Here is a 24,314-nt window from a genome sequence, read left to right on the forward strand (position 1 = left end):
AGAGGGTGCCTCAAAGATTTGGGAAGCAGCTGGGCCACAGGCACCAAGACCCATGGAACAGGTGTTTTTGTGATTGTAAGTAACACAGAAACTTCATGCACTGAATTTCCATTCATAATTAGGACAGATCAAGAAGGTGGCAGTCAATATGATATGCTACAGGAGATCAAAGAGATAGCAAGGGGAGAGAAGACAGATTGAATTCATCTCTGTATAGATTAACAGATAATATTTTAAACTCATGTAGGTGACTGCTTCTTCAGAAACCTAATTAGAGAATCCATAAAAAGAGCAGTAAGTCTGGATTTATGCGTGAGGAACTGGTTTAAAATCGTTCTGTTGAAGAGCACTCAAATTCAACGTTCTTGTAGGAGTCTGAGGCCCCCCCCCTAAAAACCAATTTCATCAAAACAAGGAATATTGTTAAAAAAAAAAAAATCAAAATGAACAATCCAAGGATTGGCAAGCAATGGCAGTCATGATGTTGACAGAACACATGTTAGGTACTCAGAGAAGAGGCATTTCTCTAATCCAAAGACTCAAGCAACATAATTAAGCTGTAAAATAAATAAAATAAAATAAAATAAAATGTATTTAGGAGCCAAAATAGAAATTCCCTTCAAATGCAAAGTTATATCCAGTTGAGGAAATGGACATAAATTGTGACAGGTGCTGTAAGGTCATATTCTTAATAAACATCAAAATGTTTTAAGGAATAATTTGGTAAATGCTTAATTATTACTAAGTACTTCTTCAGACAAATCAGAATTAAAAAGACTGCTAGAAGTTCAAATTCTGTAGGGTTTAAATATGCTAAAGGTGTAATCAATTAATAACTGGCAATCTCAAGAAAGAAAAGGGTACAGCAAAAAAGCTAGATGAATTCTTTGTATTGGTGAGTAGAAAAACTCAGGGAATTTCCCACTTGGGAGCCTTTGTTCACAGGAACAAATCAGAAGAACTATCTCAAATAGAAGTGTCAGTTTTAGAACAAGCTGATAAAAGAACAATAAAACATCATCTGGCCTAGATGATATTTATTCATGGCTTCTGCAGATAGTTAAAAATGAAATTGCTGAAGCCTAAGTATACTTTATAATATGTTGTTTTAACTGACATTCGCATCTCATGAATAGAAACTGTTTGTCCAATTTATTAAAGGGGCATCTAGAAAAAGGGGATTCTAGAAAGCTAAAATCAGGAGGTCTAACTTCTGTACCAAGCAGATCAGTGGAACTACAAAAAAAGACATATGCCATTACTGAACTGTGGCTAAAATTCCATTTAATGGACAAAATTTAAGATAACTTCTTTTGTAGAGGGAGGTGTTCCTCATGAGTCTATTTAAAGGAGTTAGTGAACATGTGAACAAAGGTTCATTTGATTAATAATGTATTTTGATTTTCACAAAGTTTTGACAAGGTCCTTCACCAAAGACCATTAAAGAAGCTATAATGGGGTAAGGAGGAAGGGTTCTGTCACAGATTAATACTACTTAGAGTAAGAATAGATAAGAATAAATGGACCATTTTCTCAAAGCAGAATGATCTGAGCCATTCAAAATAATCATATATAACTTGGAAAAGGGATGAATAAGAAACTGGCAAAGTTTGTACGTACAACAAAAATCTTTAAATGTAGAAAAATGAAGTGCAAAATATTCAGAAGGATATCAAGATAGTGACTGAGTAATAAAATAACTGATGGATTTCTATAGCATTTAAATGCAAAGTAGAACACAGAGGAAAGCAGTTCTACTTGTACATTGATTACAGTGATTTCTAAATTAGGTATTACCACTCATGAAACAGGTCTTAGAATTACTTTGGATTGTGCCCTGCCTGTATTAACTCAGTGCTTGCTCAGCAGTAGTCAAAAAGGTCAACAGAGCCTTAGGAAATTACTGATGTTTTAAGAACAAAACTGAAAATATCATCGTGCCACTTATAAGTCCACACCGTACACTCCCTCCCCCTTAAATAATTTATTAGAACTCAAAATAGTGCAGAGAAGGACAATAGGGTTTCAGCTAGACAGAGCAGTTTCTGAATAAAGAGATATTAAGTAGGCTTAGGCATTTTTGGCATAGAAAATAAAATTGTTACGTGGGATATGATGCAGGTATATTGACATCACAGATGACATGGAGAGAGTGAATGGGGAATGGTTATTCACCATTTTCTATGATACATGAATTAGAGGGCAATAAATACAGTTTTAACATACATGAAATGTTTTTTTGCACTACATGTGGTTAAATGTAGAACTTGCTGCCATGAAACTTTGCAGATTCTGAAAGTAAAAACAGGTTCAAAGACAATTAGACAAGTTAATAGAAGAAAAGATTTTCAGGGATTGCTAGGTGCAAAGACCTAGGCACAACTTTAAGGTTAGAAGATCTCTAATACGCAGATTCTTAGAAACTCAGAATTCAAACCACTATACACTTGCTCTGTTCCTACGTGTTTTGAGCAGCCGCTCTCAGGCAGGATACTGTATTAAGTAGGTGTATGATCTGACCCAGAGTGGACACTTATATTATACCTACCAAAGGTGTTGCTTTGAGTGCTCTGACACACATATGTGATAATAATAATGATAAATCAAATATGCGTGTCTCATGTTTTTTCTTTCTCTGCCCATAGGTATGTTGCCTGGTTTTTGTCACTGCAAGACTGGCTATGCAGGAGAGAGCTGCAATAGGTGTGCTTTGGGTTACACAGGATATCCTGCCTGCCTGCCCTGCAACTGCTCCCTGAAAGGCAGTGTGAATGTTGACCCTTGTGTAGGGCTCTGCATCTGCAAGGTATGGATGTCAAATTCTTCTGGGCCATGGGAAGAGACCAGTGATATTGAAAGATTGCGGTCAGTGGAATTCTGTCGTTACAATGGTGTTCCACTGTCCTAGTTCGCTGTGTGGATATCCATATGCCAGTCACTTCTCATGGGACGCTTGTTTTAGGTCTCGTGAACTCTTCGATTGTCTTGGGTCATCTCAGTACTCATTGTAATTAAAGCAGGTACCTAGGAGTCTGCTGCCAGTCATGTAAGTCCTCTAGAAATCTACAAAGAGATGCTTAAGAAGCCTGTGAATCATTTGTTTCAGACTCCCAACAACTATACATTTACAGTACTATGAGCTGTAAAAATAACCAGTACTTCAAAAGAGCAAATGTGGTGAACCGTTGATGTATTACAACAGAACAGAACAAAACAAAACAAAGCATTTTAGGGATTATCATGAGGGGTATAATCCTCTTTTCTTGCTAAGTTTTGAACTGAAAATATTCTTTCTTGCCTTGAGATGCTTTTTTAGGAATCTCTAACATATTTAGTTAAAAGAAAATCCATTAGACACAGGGATTTTTCCCTTCTGTAGGATGCATATCTTATTTTCTATGAAGAAAGATCAAGAATGATTTTCTCTATATGCTTGCATATACTTCCATCAAATTATATATTGATAGCGAATTGAAATAAACAGTATTTTAAAACCACATACATCCACTTCTTACAAAATATCTAAATATCAGAAATGCTTTCAAAAAACTGGTGCTCTGAAAGTCGCAGGTTAGTAAGTCACCAAGAATATGCCCAAAGGACAACTAATTATACTCTGGGTTGCTTTTCCTGTGTTGTACTTGTGGGAGTTTTCTTCCAGCATTTAATTAACAGAATTGGACAGAAATGTAAATGCAAAAATACTTATATTATATTCTCAAGCACAAGAATGTACGAAAAATACTTTGCTCTGTCAGCTCATGCTGCATACACTTATAAAAGTTCTGGTGTGACAGCTGAATAGCACTGAAATCTATCCAGGGTATTAACCTTATCCCCACTTTATATAAACTCAAATACTCCCTGTTAGAAATCAAATCTGTCCATAGCAGCGTTCTAATTTCTTGGCTGTCAAATCTAGAAGATCAGACAAGGTCTGCTTTTGTTATGTTCTGACTTGAAAGGGAGCTTTGATGAAGGTATCATAAGCTAAAAAGAAGATACCCACTGCTGAATGATTTTTATTAGTACAGCATTATTTGTATAATATTGAACTGGCCTGTTGGTAATCAGACCAAAATAACAAATACAGAATAGAGATACTGTTCCTATTCCAGAGAGTCCATACTGTATATGTTTTTTCTTCTCCAGTCATCATTTGTCTCCTCTCTGCTCCGCTAATTCCTTTTTAAGTGCTTATCAGGGAAAAGAGATAGCCTTTGCCGATAGCTGAGATACTGATGCATACACATTTATTTTCATTAGCAATCTTCAAATTCAAATCAATGCCAATTATGGTCAAGGGGATGCTGAAATCATCAGATTACTTATGCTCTATATGAAGAATAAAGTGGGATGTCTGGACAAGTTAATAACAGGTCTTAGGAAAAATGCTTCTCTTCTCTTACTCACATCTTTCAGTTAAATATAATGAGCTCTGAGATTTACTAAAGCTAGTTTTCTTGTTAAGGAAATTGACTGCTGAAAAAAGTTCCTAGGATGAAAAGCAAAATGCGACAAAGTGGGCATTAGATTGTTATCTTTATCACATCAGCCAGAGTAAACTAAAGTACAGAAAGGTGAGGGACAAGTGTAAGTGGCGGTTTTATCACTGATTATCAGAGAAAGTTTCTTGAAGGTATATGGTTAAAGTCTCATTATATAATTTAAAACTGGGCTGAACACGGTCTTCAGACATAAATTAGACTGCAGAAACGTTGCTTCACTGGCTGGAGGATAGGTTACATCACCTTTCCAACTTCAAGCTTTATGTGTGTATTATTCAGTGAATTTACTACATACTTATGAGAATGATACAGGTTTTACTCGCTGAGGACATGCTTGTGCCTGCAGAGTAGGATAGTGTTCTGCTGTTCATTTAAACAAATACTTGTGCCTTGCAGCTCTCTTTATTTTCTCCTTCCTACTCTGCACATATGAAGCACCTCAGCAAGGAGGTTTTTAGGAGCAGCATGCATAATTCTGTTTTCTAGAATAGTGCATGTGAACCTTTGAGTGCCTGTAAGTTCCCAAAGGCTGTCTCATATTGTTTTTCATATAGAGCATAAATAACTGGGTGCCTTCAACATACCTATGACTATAATATGCATTGATGCTAGTCCTAGCGTAAAATGTAAAAATACCATCCTTGAAATTAATGAGATGTCAAAGTTAAAATTTATTGACTGCTAGCCTTGAGAATTGTGTTAAAGAGATGTTTTGTTTGTTGAACAGACAGTATGTGATGATGTTGGTTGATAACATAGATACAGCACAGCTAGAGAGGTACAGCAGCATTATTTTGCTACATGTATTGTCACTGTATAATAGTATTCGCTGTATATAGTGAAATCCTATTTACATTTTCCTTTTGTCTTCTTTTCTTTACCTGTCCTTTCTCCCCCTCACCCCTTCACGATGTCCCTATTATCTCTTAAACCACCTATGCTTTCCTTCTTTCCCGTACCACTGCATGCTTTATGTTATTCTCTCCATCTTTCCCCTGTATTGGCCAGGAGGCTGTCAAATGGCTTTTTGCTGAAATTATTTCAAGAGCTATATAGTTAAAGCAGTCCTAGACTACACAGCGTGGGCAGGCTTTTTTTAATGTATTCATTCTCTGCTGACTTGGAGCCAACAATTTGGTTCTGTGTGCATACCACAGAGTACTGTGTCCAGGATTAAAGAGACTGTATATAAAACACTTTTGAGAGGGAAAGAATTTTATGGCCTATCTTGGGAAAAAATATTGAATTACTAAGCCAGTACCACGGTGTGAGCCTTTTGTAATGTACTCCTTGTAGAGAAGCTAGCTTTATGTTTGCCTATTGATTTATTTCATAAATTGATTTATTGCATAAGGTAGCAGGACTTCCTGCACAATGTAAGAATTCTCTGAAAAATATAATTATGAAATGCTATGTTTAGAATCTTGTGTTTAGTGCCCTGACTGTGCAGGAGAAGAGTTTGCAGACCTGGCTGCATGGTTGGCAAACATGTGCAGTCATGGAAAGGAGAAGTGCAGGCCTTGTTAATATTTAGATTTAGCCTGAATTCAGCTAGTAATGACAGACCACTGAAAAACTGATACGCTGGAGGATTGGTGCAACTCATACTACGTACCTATAGTTTGCATCAACTGAGCATGCACAGTTTTTATCAGCCATACCTACTAGCTACAACTGTTAAGGCCACATCATTGGGTCCCATACTTCCTTCTTCTCTTGCTCGTTTAGTTGTACAGGAGACTAATTAGAACATTGCCTGAAATCAAGTATTTATATTCATGAAGAAGAGGAACTAAATATCTTAAAATGTCCGAATTCTGGAGTCTGTTATTTTCATGCAGCCAGATTAACTTCTAATGTGTAGAAGATTTGGTTCTAATATTGACAGATGGGAAGAGTGTTTCCTATAAATGTCTTTTTAGCTCTGCATGAAAGCAAAAGAGAGTAAAACCTGGGGGGGTCTTAGTGGTCTCAAGTTCTAGTCTGTGACAGCTGAAGTAATATTCCAATGTGTATTTCCAGGAAAATGTTGAAGGAGAAAACTGTGATCGCTGCAAACCAGGTTTCTTCAACCTGCAGCAAAGCAATCCTAAAGGCTGTGAAGAATGTTTCTGCTCCGGGAAAACAGACATCTGCAGAGACTCCCACTTCACCTACAGAAGTGTGAGAAAATTTGTAAAATATCACTGTATAAATATGTCATTAATTTTGTGTCTTTGTGTATTGTTACTGTCCACTATCACCTATTATAAAATCACGCATATTCTTTCATGCCACATAAGTCTTCTCATTTATCCAAATGAAAATGCTTATAAGCTTTTTTTCTTTTCATCATGGGAAAATTCTGAAAAAGTGCAATTGAAAAATGCAATACTGCAAAAGAAATCCTAACAGTCATAAATGAAGCTATGTGCATAAACAGAGTCCTGGAATATGCAGATATAATCAGTCTTGATTTAAATGCACTGTGTCCATATAGCAGCCTCCTTTCCAGATTGTTATTAAATTTCCAGTCCTGAAATAATAAACAATTTTGAATCCTGAAATGTACCACACACAGCTTATGTAAGAAAAAGGGATGCTTATGGGGACATTTTGGTTGAATTTCTTTTGTACGCTGCATCCCTAGGGAAGGATGTGAAAGTGCGATGCACATACTGTTCTTATTTGCAAAATCTTGCTGTAGAAAAATGTCTTTAGCATGCAAATATGCTCTAAACATTAAATTAGTTCTCAAAGCTTGGACACTGGTTCCACTGTAACGGATGTATGCTACATATTCATGTCTGTAGATCTAGGCTGGGAAATGTGTTCCAGGTCTGCTAGCTCCTTGCCTTGTCTATATGCTGGAAATCTGAAAGTAAAATATGCCTGGCATGCTTATTTACATGCCAGCATCTGGAAAGTTTTCCAGCCCACAGCTGAGCTATTTTATTGTTCTGCTTGTATCCAGGCTCCGGAAGCCATACTTGTATGAACACTGATACTTCTGTACTGATTCATTCCTGGTTATGGGATTTCAGAAATTCAAGTTTGTGCTTTTCAACTTTGCTTTGGGTTTGCTGTCCATCTAAAAAATAAATATTTGAACTTGTAAGTTGTAAGGCTTTAGAATTACAAACTATTATGAACTATGCTGTCTACAACAATCAGAAAATATATATACAGTTTTCAGTTCATCTTCCGTACCTTCTGTGGCTGATATTATTTAAAGAAAACTTGTATAATATTGGAAGAAATCATTTTACTCACACAACTGTGAGTAAGAAAGAATTTCCTCCTTTCTCTGGGTGATGTGAAAGCACTGGAAACAAATATTTGCATGTGGTATGCAGTTACTTACGACAACCGACTGAGGAGTTATAATTCCTGGTTGCATACAGTTAGGATAGTTTTTGCCATTACTATCCTGTTACTTCCTCCTTTCCTTAACTGCTATTGATCATATTTATAAACCTAATCTTTTTTTTTTTTAATGGAACAATGAGAGACTGTGAGTATTTAGATGACCAATGTCTTGAATCTCATTGTAATGATATATTTTTTTTTGTCTTCATAGATAGAAGACATGAATGGCTGGTATCTGACGGACTTACCTGATCTCATCAGAGTTACCCCCAAACAAAAGAGCTTCGGTGGACGTCAGCAGCTTAGCATCAGCAATGCGGCTGCAAGTAAAGTACTGCCACAGACTTACTACTGGAGTGCACCCAGTTCTTATTTGGGCAACAAAGTAAGTGCAGATGGTACTTGCTTAAATGCCGATTTGATTTATTGAGAGAGAAAAGAAGTAAGGCTTTGAAGGAGGGAGGGGTTGAGGGAAAATTAAGCTGGATAGCTACTTGACCAGCAAAATTGCAAGCAGAAAGGAATGAGGCATATGGAGAGTCCTTGTGAGGCAAAAAATTGAGCAGAAAAAATCAATCAAGTTCTTTGACCTTGAGGCCTCTTCGGGCTTCTCCTGTCAGGTGTTAGAGAAGTTCATATAGTTTGCAGCATTGTTTCTTGAATGAATTGGCTAGCATGTGGTTCTGGTTGTCCTCTTTTCTTCCCATCTTGTCCTCAGCTTTGAAAAGCAATTCCCTTGTCTGCTTTTCATGGATGCAAATAGTGTATCAGATGTTGCGGGGGTGTGTTACATAACTTCAATGTTTGGCAAGAAACTTGTGTGTAGGGAGCTCTGCCCTGGGACTCAGAAAATGCTGTTGTGACCTCTGTGCCAGTTCTAATGCACATATTTATCCGCGTGTGCATGTGCACACATACATGCATATTCATGCCCTGCAGGTTAATACCAAATATTTACTTTCTAAAGTCTCTGGAAGACTTTAGTGGTATGACTATCAGGCATATCACCATTTCTGCTATCATACATGATACATTCATGAAAATGCCAGTTTTTTTCCAGAGAGTAGAATTGAGGACTGTGCAGGCATATCACCATTTCTGCTATCATACATGATACATTCATGAAAATGCCAGTTTTTTTCCAGAGAGTAGAATTGAGGACTGTGTCAGTCCTAAACCTGAAGAAAGCTAAACAGCCTTTTCTCTGATTATGGTAAAATTTGTCTGAAATGCTAACACTAATATGCTTGAGCACATTTTCCATTGTAGTCTCTTCAGGCTAGTCAACCTCTTGTTTGTTTATTTTTTTCCTGCTGGCTGAAAATTGACATGACAGAAGGTAAGTGAGCATGTGGAAATTAAGTAGCATTATTCCAAAGAATTGGGCATCCTGTTCATGGCTCTAAGTTGTTAAAGGTAGTCAGACTTATTTAGCTGTGCAAGGGAAAGATTTTTTCTATAATCTTCTGTACCCGGTGAGCTTACCCTGTGATATCAACTGATACTTTTCCAGACAGAATTTCATCCTGTTTCTGTTCAGTGAGGAAAATAATGGTAAGAATGTGTACCAGTTACTTGAACATGGAAGATACTTTTTCAGTGTAATTTGGAGGTCCTTTGTGGTTACTGTCAGACATCTCTGTATGAATGGAACAATTTGCCTTAATAACTGAACCACATAAATTTTTAATACTACAATAATACTGAAAGCACTCACAAATTACCACAGTACATCTTAACTGTCATGTTACATCACGTAAATTATAGTCGTAATGACATGCTTAGCCTGTGTGAGTTATGCAATGGAAATGGAATATTGCGAGTACTTATTTGTAAACTCAATAAAACATTTCTCTAAATAGCTGAAACTGGATTAAACCACCCTTTCTTGAGAGTGATTGCTAGCTGTGTTATAATATAATAATTGGTATCTCAGAGCAGGCAAGTTTCCTTAAGAATTTTTGTCTTAAGAAATGTAGAGAATGATTTAGGAAATCTTGTAGCTATAGATGTACACTTCTATTGTAATTCACAAACCTAGTGTCAGGGAAAACTGCCTTTCCTTTTTATTATTAAAATTATTGCTCTTAAATAGTATCCCCCAAAATAAAATTCAGTAACAAAAGGTAGTAACCATCTTGCATTTCCCAGTTTTCAGATATAGCCCAAGAACCTTGTTTAAAATAATTCTTTTTATATAAAGTTGACATGTTGTGCATATGCCTCCACAATGTTGATTGCCATATGTATGCTATCTGCCTGTTTTATATCCATCTTCAAATGCTTCTTTTAGATTAAAAATGTGTTGTAAATAGGATACTCTTGAGTATGCAGCCTTCGGCTTTTTCATCTTCGTCTAAAAATGGATGACACTAGACTACGTGATACTGGTCTTTCACTGTGTCTCTAAGGAGACATTATAAAAAACAAGAGACTGTAGATAATATAGGATTCTTGTTTGTATCAAAGTGGGGCAAGAACATAAGGAAATTAGATTAACATCACCATCTCTTTTTGCTCTTCTAAATATACACAGTACTAACAAAATGTCAGCTAAGCAGGATTTTAGCTTAAAATTTCTTGTTCAGAACAATACAGAAACTTTTTTTGAGGCTGGACACTTTACATGCCTTACTATGTAACATGTGTTTGAACTGAAAACTTGAAAACTTGTTGATAAAGAAGACATTTGGGAGTAATTTGGAGGAAATTATTTTCTAGAAACTAGCAGATAATTTGGGAGAACATATTTAAGATGGCTAATATTAAGATTTTAGTAGGTATCATTAAATAGTTGATCTGCGCCTGCCTAAGTACTTTAGTATAGCCTACTGAACTAAGAATTGCAGCAATCATAAGGACTTGTGATCTAAAATTTATTCTATCAAATCTAATTACATTTTATAGATAATTGAAAATGACGTTTGTTTTTTAGCAGTTCTTTAAGTTATTTTGACAACAAATCTGTACATCTATTTTAAAGTTACATCCATGCTAAAATATTTTATCAGTTTGTCTCTGAGTTATGCATTATGAGTTATATTCTGATGCTGTTTTATAAGAGCACTGAAAAGAAGTACTATGTTACTTACAAATTAGGTACCAAACTCAGCAGGATGATGTGAAGCACCTGTTTCTTCAAAATCAATGCAGAAAGGTTAGGTGATCAAAAGTTTCAGAAGTCTTAGTCATGTATCTACTCTGCCTCATTTCCTTTGGCATCTCTGAAAAAAGCAATTCGATGATTCTTGTGCTGAGAAGGAACCACTTCCATTTAGCCAATAGAAAACATGACAGGGAGCATATATAAAAAGAAATATGACTCAGGCATATGACCTTCTATGTTGTGTCCACTTGATATTCTGCAAGGAGACATCCGTCTTTGATAAGAGGAAGTCTCAGTCTCTCTGCTCCTGCAAATATTATCTTCTTTTCTTGGCTAAGGCCCAGCTTTAAACATGAAGGTGGAGATTTACCCTGCCTCTTTCAGATGGTTAGGGCACTGTCCTTTGTCAGCAGTCACAGGTTAGTTCAGCCATTAGACAGAGGAGGGCCTGGAGTCCATATCTCCAAACACTGCTGAATCTAAACACTCAGCAGTCATGCAAAAATTAGATAATGCATCCACTAACTCCTCCATCTGGGTTTTGAGCAGATATTAATGCTGCCATTACTCCAATTGCAAACAACTTGGTAGAAGCCCTAAAACATCTTTGCTCTAAAACCCTATTCGCTTAGTGGCAGATTTTATTTGGACTGAGCAGTTGCTTTCATTGGATGTAATTTTATGGGAGTAATTTGAAATAATTGTACAGCCTGATCCCTTTCAGTGTGAGTAAAGTTAAATTTGGTCCTTCACGAAGTAAGAATGTGTTTGAAATTAAAGCCAAAGATGCTTGAGTAAAAGGCTTTGTTATCTCTTTGAAAAATTCTAGCTGAGCATGTCTGTCAACTCCATGTGCTTTTAAGCAGACATATGATGGATTCTTTGTTCTTTCTCTGACTTGGAGTCAAGACACCAACTGAAAATTTTGTGTGAAGTCTGTGCCTACAGTTTGAATAGTAAGGGGAGTTGTTTGACTAAAGAGTTGACTTATTTTGTCTGTTTTTTTTCATCATTAACTGTGTAACCTATTTGCTGACTGACAGAGGTCAATGTTTCTTTGTTTGCAAACATGAAGACACTATAGTAAGCCTGTAGCCAATATGTATAAACATTAAAAATGTTTTGGCCTTTAATAAGTTCTCTACTGTGGAAAGTTAAAGATTGGGATGGAGTGAGCAGCTTGTTTTGTGACATTTTATGTATCACAAACTGCCCCGAATACCTCATAGGATCAAATATTGAATTATAAAATAACCATAAGCTAGGTCTTTGTGGCTTTTACATTTGCTTCCTTCCATTTGTTTTCATTTCTTGGGCAATTCTAGTGCAAAAGGCAGAATAATGCAAAGCAAATTGCAGCCTACAGCCTGGGGGGTTGGGGGGGAGGGCCAGGCACAGCAGAGAGGGGGGTGAAACCCAAAGCATAAAGACGTGTAAATAATACAATAATCAACTGGAACAGAAATGCCAAGATCAATTGTCCTGGATTATTAATGCATCTAAACCCAGAAAGCTTCATTGAGTATTGTCACGATTTTAGTTTCAGATATCAAGACTTTCTAGTTCATAAGACGCAACAGAGTTAGAGCTCAGTCTTTTTCTTGCTTTTACTGTCTGCCTTAAAAGAGAGAGCAAACTAACTTAACACCTGTTGGTATAAATGGCTGAGCCGAGAAATGAATTGGTGATGGAAACTATTTTTTTCTACCACCATTTTGTTTTGAGATTCGTAGGCCTCTCATGGAAAGCAGTGAGTGTCTTAGGCTGCATATTTCCATCAGTTAGCTACGCGTTAAATTTAGCTAGTGAATGGATTTTTCTTAAGCTTATGTCTATATTCCTTTTATAGTCATGGAAGAGAACATGGTGTGATCTCCCTTTGGTCTCTTTTAACAAAACTCCTCTTTCTTTCAGCTTGTTATCTGGAGAATCTGGGCCCTACATTTAAAGGATTTGGTTCTCTAGTGGAGACTTGGTTGCCCAAGTCTAGGCAGACCACCATTAAATAACATAATGGCCATGCTTGACATATCTGCTAACTGGCTGAGTGATTTTTCTGCCATGATGACAAGTCCAGTACTTCATGTTGAATTAGCTTTATTTATGCCCTCTGCACAGAAATGAGTTTCAGCCCCAGATTTTAATATATACGAAGAAGATCTCCCAGCTAGGAAAGTGAAGAGATGAAGCAGATTGGGATGGAGAATGGAACATGCTCCTCCATCCATAACATATCAAAAACAGTTTTGTGCAGACTTTTATAGATTTCTTAGTACCTTATAAGTTTGAGTGGGATGAAATAGGTAAGTTCTATGCACATATTCATATGTGTAAAAGAAACAGGAATAGGCCATCAGCAGCACATATTATTCCAGAAATCTGCATTCAGTGCAAAGTCCCTGAAGTTACTCAGAGCTGCTGCAGATTTCTTGTAAGCAGTGACCATTAGTAGTGCCAACACATGCTGGAAAATGAAGATGATTCTCTTGAAAAATGCTATTATAAAGAAAACTACTTCAATATCTTTTGGCTTCCATATTTGAATTCATTCTTCTGATAAAAAGCTAGTTTAGTTTATTGTTATGTTTTTGCTTTTTAACAAGTAAATCCTAAACTGATTTAAATAATATATTTATATTTTAAATCACAATCTAATTTGCCTTGATGGAAATTAAGTCACCGTGGTAACCAGACTTAGTCAACAGTAATATGCTGTCTTCAACATATACCAAGTGTGCTGTTTATTTCATTAGCTCTTCACTATAGCTTCTAAAAATTATTTGAGTTATTAGTCAAATTCAGATACTGAAAGGATGAGACAAAAATAACAGGAGTAGCAGTGAAGAGCAAAACATTTTGAAGATCAGAACCACAGCTGAATGATGCTTCCTTTAAATTTGCTGAATTCTTACTATATAGTTGGGTTTAGATTTTTTACCTGTGCTGAAATATTCTCAGCATGGCACTGAGAAATGAGACGGAATACTTTTATGCATTTTTTCACACTTGTGTCTAACCAAAATCTGGTTTATGCCCTGTACAAATTAAAACACTATCAGAACTGTCCTATTTGAGTTCAGCTACCCGTGACTATAAAGAACCGTCAAGATATAAGTGAATTTCACACACATTATTCCTTGTAACATTGTCTAACAATATTTGGATAGCCTGTTGGGATGGTTCAAGTACAGCCACTATTGTGACTGCAAGGAAAACAGGATGCTTGTTACACCCTTTTTCTGCCTTTGAAATGAGTTGAAACAGGACTCAAAATCTGGCTAGCTGAGTCCATTGACTACGGGACTACATATATCCTATGATATGTTTAATTTCTTTGTGCTAAAATCATCTTATACTATTTTAGAGAAAAGAGGAAATTTATTGTTAGTGAAATTATTTCATAAATCTCAAGTGTCCTTTGGGTTACCTGCTTACCCAAGTGTGCCTTGAAGGCAAGGGTTTTAATCAACAGTGACAGCATAAAGATGGAGAAACAAGCAGGAAATAAAATAGTTTCACAAAAGAAGGGAAGTAAAGGCTAGAGAAAGAATACTGAGGAGCCTTGGGAAATAGTGGCAAAGATCATAAATTGGGGAATGTGCTTGCCAGATTGGAAAGCTTTCCTCTTCTTATCTCTGATCCCAAATACTAAAATAATGGAGAATTCAACAAAAGGAGAAGAAAAATGGAAAACTATGTGACTTAGAGAGAACTGACATGCCTAGGGAGTTGTGGTGAGTGCTGGTCAACATGCAAGGAAGAGTGAAGACAATGGTACAACTTGCGTCTCCTGAGCTAGAGCTAGCTGAATTGAACAGTGGTTATTAAGTCTGCAAAGGAAATACAAAATTTATGAAAGGGAGGATACACAGGGTTTTTGTGCCTCTTGGATACCTTTGCATGCTACGTGCTTCTTGAGTAAATAAGCATTTGTTTTGAAAATGATATTTAGAGATACTTGCTGATCATAGGTCACCTGGAAGAAAAGAGCTTAGTGGAGTTTTGCTCAGCTTATCCAGTTGTGTTAACTAGACAGAACTCATTGTCCAGAAATCTAGTTGAAATTGGTCTGCACAGGAGTATGATGAAGGAATCTAGGTCCGTTGCCAGGAGGGTGTATGTTAGAGCTACTGAAAGGTCATTCTCTAGTTATGATGGCCACAGAGAGTTAGTGCTTGGTTGAGTTTGCAGGGTTTCTTTTTATGAATAATTGAGTTGCTATTTCTGTTTAATATAACTGCCCCCCAATATTACTTTGAATTTAAAAAAATTTCAAAATTTTGAAGTAGAGTGTAATTGAAATTGTTGAGTTTGTAAGTCATTAGTAGAACTTCATGATACCATTTATGAGCTTTAGTTTTGTAATTTTGTGCTGTTCCACTTTTGCCTCTCACATCAGAAAGGCAGTAGGCAGAAGGGCAAATGTGCTGAGAATTTCTGGTACTGCACAAGAGAAACAGCCTTCTCTGTAAATCAGTTGTAGTACTTTCAATCTGTGCTATATTGTTTGTGAAGTTTGGCATGCTCAATAGCTTTGCATCTGACAATCTCAAAATCCTCTTGACTTGGAGAATCTCCAAATGATAGATAAATACCATTATTTCCATTTTACATATAGTAATTAACGTTACTATTCCTCTTGTCTGTCCTTAGACAGCTAACTTTTGGTTCATAAATTAGATCAACCAACCTTACCTTATGTCATTGAGAAGTTTTAAGACCAAACCACTGAAGCACAGTTCATTGAATCTGGATGCCTAGTCACCTGTGTACATATACAGTCGAGATGTATATGTGTATGAATTTGTGCATGACACCTGTATTTATCTACTGTACCTGGTGTCATATAAAATTTCAATTGGTAAATAGATTTGACTGACCTAATACAACTAACTTTGCAATGGCATTTTACATCCATTATTATTAAAAAAGTTGAAATGTTTTGGTATTATAATTTTTTTTAATTTGATTGACAGTAATTAAAGGCAAGAGTCACTCATTTTTAACACACAAAGCACCATGACTCATATAGAAGAAGGGAGAGTGGTGGTAGAAATTAATATTTACAAACAGATTTCTGTTGTTATCAACCTTTCATCAGCAGTAGAAAAACTGCAAAATTAAAAGCATAGTTCTGTAGATTTTATATATTCTTGACTTTTACATAAATGATTGGTGACTGATAAGACCAGTATGCTGTGACTGCCTTATACACTGTAATTTTCAGAGGGTGATATTCTGTACTTACTACATTTCTGCTTACTCAATAGAAAGCAAGAATCAAAATCGTCCATCACTTTGTATGTCTTAGCTTAATACTAAAACGAAAGAGAGAGAGAGAAGGACAGACCATCTTCAGGTAGTTAGTCTAATACTAACATCACATTTAACATCATTGAAAATGATGGAAGAAATGAAAACTTTAAGCTTTTGACAGTGCAGCACTTAAAGGAGATTTTCAGTGTGGCTGCAAAATACTGCCAAAGAATTTAAAAAAAAAATGGTAACCAAACTGACAAGGAGGTAGCACAGTAGTGAGCAGAGGGGGGCAAAAATTTTGTTTTCCAAAGAGAGGCTCTAGCTAACTAGAGTAAATTTCTTTAGAAAGAAAACCTTGGTGGAAATTTTAAATATTTTAAAAGTTTCTTGAAGAGAGGGTTACTCTAACTACAGTATGAAGAATTTTGTCTCCCTGGACCCAAGAGGCAGAAGGGTTGAGACCAGATATTTGGCATATTGAAGGGAGAATCATGTGCCTGAGCCCCCATCTGAACTGTGATGAATTATTAAACAAATGGTTTGTTGGGTGATAGAATGTTATCTGCAAAGAGCTGCTCGTCTCCTTGACGCACATCCAGAGCTAACTGAATTGAGCCAATTAGACTGTCTCTTCAATGAGTTGTGACCTATCAATGGTAATAGCTTATTATGATGATAAATGAACCCATCTCTCAAACTGAAGCCCAAGTACACACTTCAGCAGTTTCTCTCAATCGTAGTGCCAATACCTCTCAACTTCAGATTGACAGGAGTGACAGCAATGAGAGCAGATAGCATGCATGAGTAGACACAGATGATTGTTTTACCCAAATGAATGTACCTGCAGTTATTTTTGGTGAAGTTTTTTTTTTTTTTTTAATGGGCCTGCCTGAGCTTTCCATATTTTTGCTAGAAGTACCTAACATTTCTCACAACGTGTGCAGTAGCACTGCTGTCTCCTGAGATGGATAGATGAATTTCTGATGGTATCTACGTGCCTTTTCAGTCTCAGAAACACTGGGCATTGTCATGCAGGAGAATATTTTTTTCTAATTGAAAAGTTTGTTTTACTTGTTTAGCCCTCTTAGCCCTATTAATTTCTGTTCCAGAAGTAATTTCCTGAGAAAAAGCAAGAACACAGAGGAACTGTAACATTACCAGCATTTTTCATTAATTTATTATAAGGTTTTGAAACCTTTAAGTATCAAATATCATGAAATATTTAGAAGACTTCTGGACCAGTTCTTTGTTTGGTTTAACCATCTTTGGGGACAGGAAAATTTTCCACAATAAAGGCAGTTGTTTCAACAGCTAACATTCTGTATCAGTTTTCTTCCGACTTTTTTCAGTTAAGGATTTCAGTGTGTTTTATGAATTAAAAATAACAGTGCCAGAGATATGTACCTTCAATTTAGTGTCCTGAAAGAAGATTTTGGTTTTGTCCCTTTTTTTACAAAATTATGTAAGAGAAATGGCTTAGTAGATTCCCAAACTATTTCAATTATCCACAAGATAGCTGCAATCTCCTCCAAAGTATCCCAAGATCCCTTGATGCAAAGCTAGTTTAAGCTGTGCCACTAGTCAGTCAGCACAGCTGTCTTATATTCATGCTTCTCTTAAATAATATGATTCACATCAGATTTCCTGCAGTGTGTCCTGAAGAGTCATGCCTCATTGCAGTGCATACTTTACTATGCAGTTAATAAAGCAAGAACTTCTACAGTTTCACATTTTTGCTTTGCAGGGAACTGGTTAGCAGGTTCACAGCAATATTAATGGATGTGAATAAACTGAATAGTAATCCATAATTTTCTATCAATATTGTATCTTCTGTGCTCCAGAAAACCATAGTAACAATTAGTATTTAATGTACTTCAGGGTTTTTTTTTGAAGGTCAGATGATCAAATATGCTGTATTGAAAAGGAACTTTCTCTTATGATGTATTTTAAATTAAATGGATATAATTCAGAGCTATAGACATATCTAGGCATTTAAAATGTTTGCCAAGCTAAAATAACAGATGGAATACAAAAAAGGAGAATGAAAAAGAAGTAGATCAATATTTTGTTATCATTAGCTATGGAAAAAAGATTTCCTAACTTTCAAACCCAGGCGATCCAAATCAAGAAAACTGGTGGACTGAAACTACTTTGTTTAGCTTACAGAGTAGATTTGTAACAATAGATGCTTTTAAAGCTAATCAAATAAATAGATATGATGTTTGGTCAGCTGTATCTTATTATTTAAATGTTTGAGTTAATTCTGTTTAGTCTGCTGGGATGAAACGTCCTTTTGAGAAAGAACTTTCTACAGTTTTGTTTCTGAGATTCATCTCATGTGATGTGCAGTCCAGTAAATTATTCCTCTCTTTCAGAGATCATGTATAGGTTCAGTTTAGGTAGATGCACAAAATGCCAGTTTTGTCACTCTACTGTGTCTTTTTTTTATGTCAAAAAAAAAATAAACATTTGAATACAAATAGCTTTATACATTTGTCTCGCCTGTCTAACAAAAATATGAATGTATGACAAAGAATGCAAGAGAATAAAACTAGCTACATGGGATTAGAAAAACTTAGTAGCTTACGCAGTTGAGAATTTGTCATTAAAGTACTAATTTGGATTTTTTTCCACCAAACATTTTCAGATTTTCTATTAGACAAATTGCAGTGACGTAGTTTGTTTCAGATTTTAGTCAGCAGCATTGACAGATCAAATTGTTTGAGTATGTCTGCCATTAATGGAGTTTTTCTGAGCTGCTTCAGTTTGCCTTTGAGGATCTGTAGTTCATGTTCCCTGCCTTTCCTTTGTTTCTGAATGGCAGTAGTGGAAAAGTTTTAACATTTAGTGACAAAAACAGCAACTCAAAATCTCTTACTTCCACCATGAATATGATCAAGTAAATCAAGATGACCTTACCAGTCATCAGACTCATAAACAAGCCTTTCCAGAACTCCATGTAACAGCAGATCCCACAAAATTCAAGGGGATAAATGGTAGCTTAAAGATTTGGGAGAGTCCGTAAAGCTCTACAGACCTCAGAATATCTCCTGACTGTCCTTGCATTGAGTCTCAACTCCAAAATAAATTGAAATTCATCTTCTGTTTAGTGGTGGTCTCATCCACTCTGAAACTTATATGAAAATGTGTGACAAAACACATTTATTAATACAATTTACATAGCTGCAAATCTAATATATTTGAGAAATTTCCAAACAAAAGTATAATGCAATAAGAAAAACATTTCCAAATTTTCCATGTAAATTTTTGTAAAGAAAATCCTAAATTATGATAAAACTCACATGCTTTATTAAAAAAATTGAAGCAGCATTTTTTCCTTAAGATTGTTTTGTCTCATAAGATATTTGTTTATAAGTATTTTGATTGGCTCTAGTATACTTTCAGATTACTATCTATAGATTTGGCTCATAGTCATTGATAGCATTGCTCTAGGCAAATATGAAAAACTGAGCCTTAGTGATTTTTCAAATAAATCTTACTTAACTTCTTAGTCTACTTTCCTTTCAGTACTGTGAAGTGTTTTCTGTATTTGCTTTCATGAGATAAGATAATTCTGGGCTGTCTGCTATAAACGTATTGTACAGCATATCAACTTTGCTCTGGTCACGTACTTTGTGTTCCGAAAAGTAAGTGCTTTTGCTTCCCTCTGCCAAATTTTCTGCATTAAAGTGTAGTTGTTTCAAGCTGTCTATGCCTTTCAGTGTTTTGCATGGCTGAATGATGAACGTTCTGTTTAGGAAATAGTTGTTGTTTAGATCTATGAAAGGTGTTAGGACAAGGGAATCTCATTTTTTCATGAATGTAGCTAGAAGTAAAAACTTTTTAAAAATCTATAAAAAAGTAATTTTCTGTTTTCTTCTAAAGAGTTGGAATGTTTAAAACACAGGAAAACCTAATAAATTGTCATGTAGTTCTCCTTTATGTATTTTGCACAGGTTTCATTTTTGATCTCCATTTAAACAGATTTCTGCATAAAAAATATCGAGAACATGTAGCTATGTTCCACTCTGTAACAAAGCAAAAGACTGTATTGAGCAAATACAGAAATTTTGTCCAATTTAAAGATATCTAGGGCTTTTTGAGTTGAAGATGACAAATTATTTACTTAGTAACATTATGCAGTCTTTCTTATGCTCAGACAGAGAACACTAGTTTAAATAGATTTTGATCTGATCAACTAAAGCCCTTGATTCTTACAGCATACGTTCAATTTTGAATTCAGAGGCCAAAATCTTCAGAGAGCTGAAAATCCATCTATCTATTTAGGTACCTGAGATTGTTCTCTGATACTTAGATATATAAAGGACAGCTGTGGTAGCAGTAAGCGTAAAGTGACTAAAGTGAACCACATCTAGTTGACCACAGTCTGGTAGAAGTGTACTGCTTTCTAGTGTGAGAAGACTCCATTTTCATAAATACTGAAGCATCTATTTGACTGCTGCAGCATTTCATGAAGCACTGAAATCACCACTTATTTACTGATACATGCTCACTTTGTCTGAAGAATATGGGAATTTAAGCTTCTATTACAAAGCAGGATTTATTTTGCTCTAGGCAGGTAGCGACTACCACTTTAAAATAAGTGGATGTTAATTAATGCCTGGATACAGGAGATACTATATTGGATAATGTGGTTAAAAATCCACATTATTAATGAAAAGATCCATCATAATGAGTATTACCATCTATCCTGAATTATGATGGAATTCTTATGGAAGGATAGATGACAACCATTGTAATACCTAATGGATATCATTATGGTCAGTGTTAAAACGATGAATACCAAATGAATGAATAATAGGAGGGACATTAAGATAAATTTTATTCATTAGATGTGTTGGTAAAAATGTGTAATCTTTTTCACAGAGTTTTACGTACACCTTAGTTGACTCTGCATGTGCTTTGGGCAATTTCAGACTACCAGCAAAATTTGAACATTTCAGCAAAAAGTTCTTCTTAACTATTGCACCAAAAGTACATCCATATGTTTTATGTAAAATATTGAAAGTTCAAAGAAGATAGTCTAAATACTGCCCAAAAGGCAATAAATCTGTCTTCTATCCCTTTATATGCACAGCAACTTAAATACAAATCCCAGCAATATGACAATGGGAATTAAACATTTTGTTGTTAGTGTGCTTTGTTATGCTGACTGTGTAAACAAAAGCATGAATTCTCCATGACTTGAGCTGCCCTATTAAGTACATCTCCTTGGGACAGCATTCACCATCCTGTTTAGACCAGCTATAAAAGAAGCCAGTAAGCTAGCTCCAACTATGAATCAATGATAGCTTCAGTGAGCTCCTCAAAGTCCCCAAGATTCTTACCGTTGTCCATAGAGCTTATTTTTCATTGTAAGCGCTAATAGGGCTTCTAATAGATTCTATTTAAATATTTATTTATGCATTCATTCATTGTTAGTTTTTGTGTCACCTCTCCATGGAGAAATACAGATTGCTACAAGCTTTAGAGAGAGTAATGTTGTTAAAAAGTGGTCTAAAAATATCACATGATCTCACTGAGCTCTTAGGGAGGAGAGAAGGAAAAAGTGGAGTTCGTGAGAGAATTTTATCTAGGAAAAGTGTGGATGCGCACTTGCATGTGGCTTAATTCTCATCTGGGCAGCTAAGAGAAGAAAAAGAAATGATTAATTTTGGTAGAGAGTGCAGGTTATTTTTATGTTAGATTTTTTGAGTATTTAAATAACTAAGGCTAAAATTCTCCCATTTGATCTCAGTCTATATTGGGGATGCTATTATATATTAGGTATTCTATCCCAGATCTTTGAGGAAGAACTTTCACCAGAAATACTAAGAACTTTGCGCATGAAACAGGAGCATAATGTGTAATAAGGCAGAATACTGCAAATGAGATTCACATGCCAGATCTGAGAAGATGAATTTGGCTTCAGAGGGAGATCACAGATTCAGGTCTAAAACTACTCTTGCGATAGTTTTATTTGACTCTTCAGGGAAAACAGAGAGAGATGTGGTGATATATCATCCTCTGAGTATGTTTCTATTACTATGATCATAAGGCCCTGAAAGAAGGATATATACTTCCAGTTCTTGACATAGAATCATAAACCTTTAGTATCTTTCTGAGGAAAAGTCAAACAGAGTTTGAGAATGGATAAGTATCACATACTTTCCTAACCTCAACCAGCTTGTAGCCTGGGGACTTCTAAGCTGATGGAGGTAGTCATACCATTCGATATCTTTATATTCAGTGGCCTTCAGTCATCCTACAAAACATTCAAACATCTATCACATGAAGATCTAAGAAAAAATGAGGGACTCTGACATGTTTGGAATAGAAAGCCTGGTTCTATTGCAGCCCACCTGGTTACTTAATTTTGAATTTTTTCTGAAAATCTGGAGCACAAAACATTTTTTTCCCAAGACTCAGTGGCACTATTAATTTTTCTTTTTTTGAAGTGATATCACAGTGTTTTTATATTAAGTCCTATTGCTGCTTTACTCTACCCCCTCTACACTGGCAAGTCATCTGAGGGAAAAGTCAACTGCACTTTGTAAAGAGATGTAGTTATTTGCCCTGACATCAAAGCACGAACTGTTATATTTCTTTCTCAGCCTTCTGTTTATACTGTAATTTGGTGGAAGGGGGAGGCCAAGTTTCATGCTGGAGACTGGCAATGAGTTCTATTACCTTTGACACTGATCAGGAAGAAAGAAAATATTTTGAGATTATAACATAGGAAAATCCTTTTGAAAGACCCTTTGCGGGGGATGGTGGTGGTGGTGAGTTATTTGTGTCTTAACACTATTAGCTTCTGCTAATTAGTTAAAACAGTTATGTTAGCAGTGACTAGAATCTGTATGTCCTAGGAGTTAATGCGTTTTCTGATTTTGCTTCTGTAAAGACTTTTAAGAATTTTGAAGCTTCTCTTTGTTTCAGGGTTAGGATCAAAATAAACTAAGGAGCATCACTGTTATTGCTTTTCTAGTTTATGTGATTGCATCACACACTGCCTTTTTGTACTGGAATATACAAAAAGCCTTGAGCCCTGGAAAGTGATCTGACCCAGTACTGATATTGCTAAATAAAGGTTGAAGAAGGGGAAGTAATAAATAGGGTCATAGGAGGATACGGAAAAGAATAATTAGCATAACTACTTTTCAGTCTGGCTTTTCTTGAGTGAGCCCATGCAAGAGAAGTAGTGGTCAAGGAATCTCTCTTTCCCAACTTGTGTTGCCTTGCCTCTATTACAGGAATTAGGGGAACATTGTGTTCTCTGAAAACTGCTCTTCGCTGAACAAGAAGCTGAGTTCTGTAGGACAGGTAATTGTATGAAAATGTGTGTGATCATGCCCAAATCATTTTTATTTACCAGCTCCTCAAATGTGGTCGTGCTCTCTGTACTCCTTTAAAGATGCACCAATTAATGATATTTTGCAACATTTATTATGAGGCAGAGAAGATGTATTTCAGTTACTGATATCTTGTCTTAAACCTTACACAACTTTCGGGGGACCATGAAACGCTCTGTGTACTCAAGGCAGAGTTGAGAATTTTGTTCTTAACAATGTGCTACTTTTAAAACAACTCTCCACTGGTACTGTTCTTCCTTATTCTCCCAGACCACAGATGGCCAATTTTCAGTTGGTGAACATAGTGTCATTGAAGCTACTGTTGCTATTTATTGTATATCAGGATCCAGGGTAAAGCATATATATGTCTAACTGTTGGTGTCATGTTAAAATGTTGCTAGTCATATTTTGTTTAACATGAGTTTTAAGTGATTGATTAAGCCTTTTAAATATTAAAATACTGTGACTTTGAAAACAAACCCTCCAAAGTAGAAATTACTGCTAGAGAACTGTGACTGGGTACAAAGTCCTCAAAAAAGTGTTCAAAGGGAATTGTGGAATTCAAGCACTTTGTATTATGACTTTGGGAGGCAAGTACGAAAATAATTCTATTGAGCAAAAATACATGACACAAGCATCATAGCGGGTTAATCACTCCAGAGTTCCTCCCTCTTCCCAAAAGTGAGCTGCATTAGGAGATTAGTGCTATAAAAACAATCTGACCTGAGAGATTCTCATGCC

General features: G+C 35.8%; 1 protein-coding gene across 1 annotated transcript in view; it reads left to right on the forward strand.

The window, feature by feature from the left end:
* Nucleotides 1-24,314, forward strand: part of LAMA2 (laminin subunit alpha 2) — a 368,849-nt gene that overhangs the window by 150,009 nt on the left and 194,526 nt on the right. The window contains exons 10-12 of the mRNA XM_064508966.1: nt 2,646-2,806; nt 6,531-6,671; nt 8,068-8,241. Coding sequence (XP_064365036.1) covers nt 2,646-2,806; nt 6,531-6,671; nt 8,068-8,241 — 476 coding nt within the window. The remainder of the gene's footprint in view (nt 1-2,645; nt 2,807-6,530; nt 6,672-8,067; nt 8,242-24,314) is intronic.

Source organism: Dromaius novaehollandiae, chromosome 3 (assembly GCF_036370855.1).
Source record: "Dromaius novaehollandiae isolate bDroNov1 chromosome 3, bDroNov1.hap1, whole genome shotgun sequence".
NCBI classification, from domain to species: Eukaryota; Metazoa; Chordata; class Aves; order Casuariiformes; family Dromaiidae; genus Dromaius; species Dromaius novaehollandiae.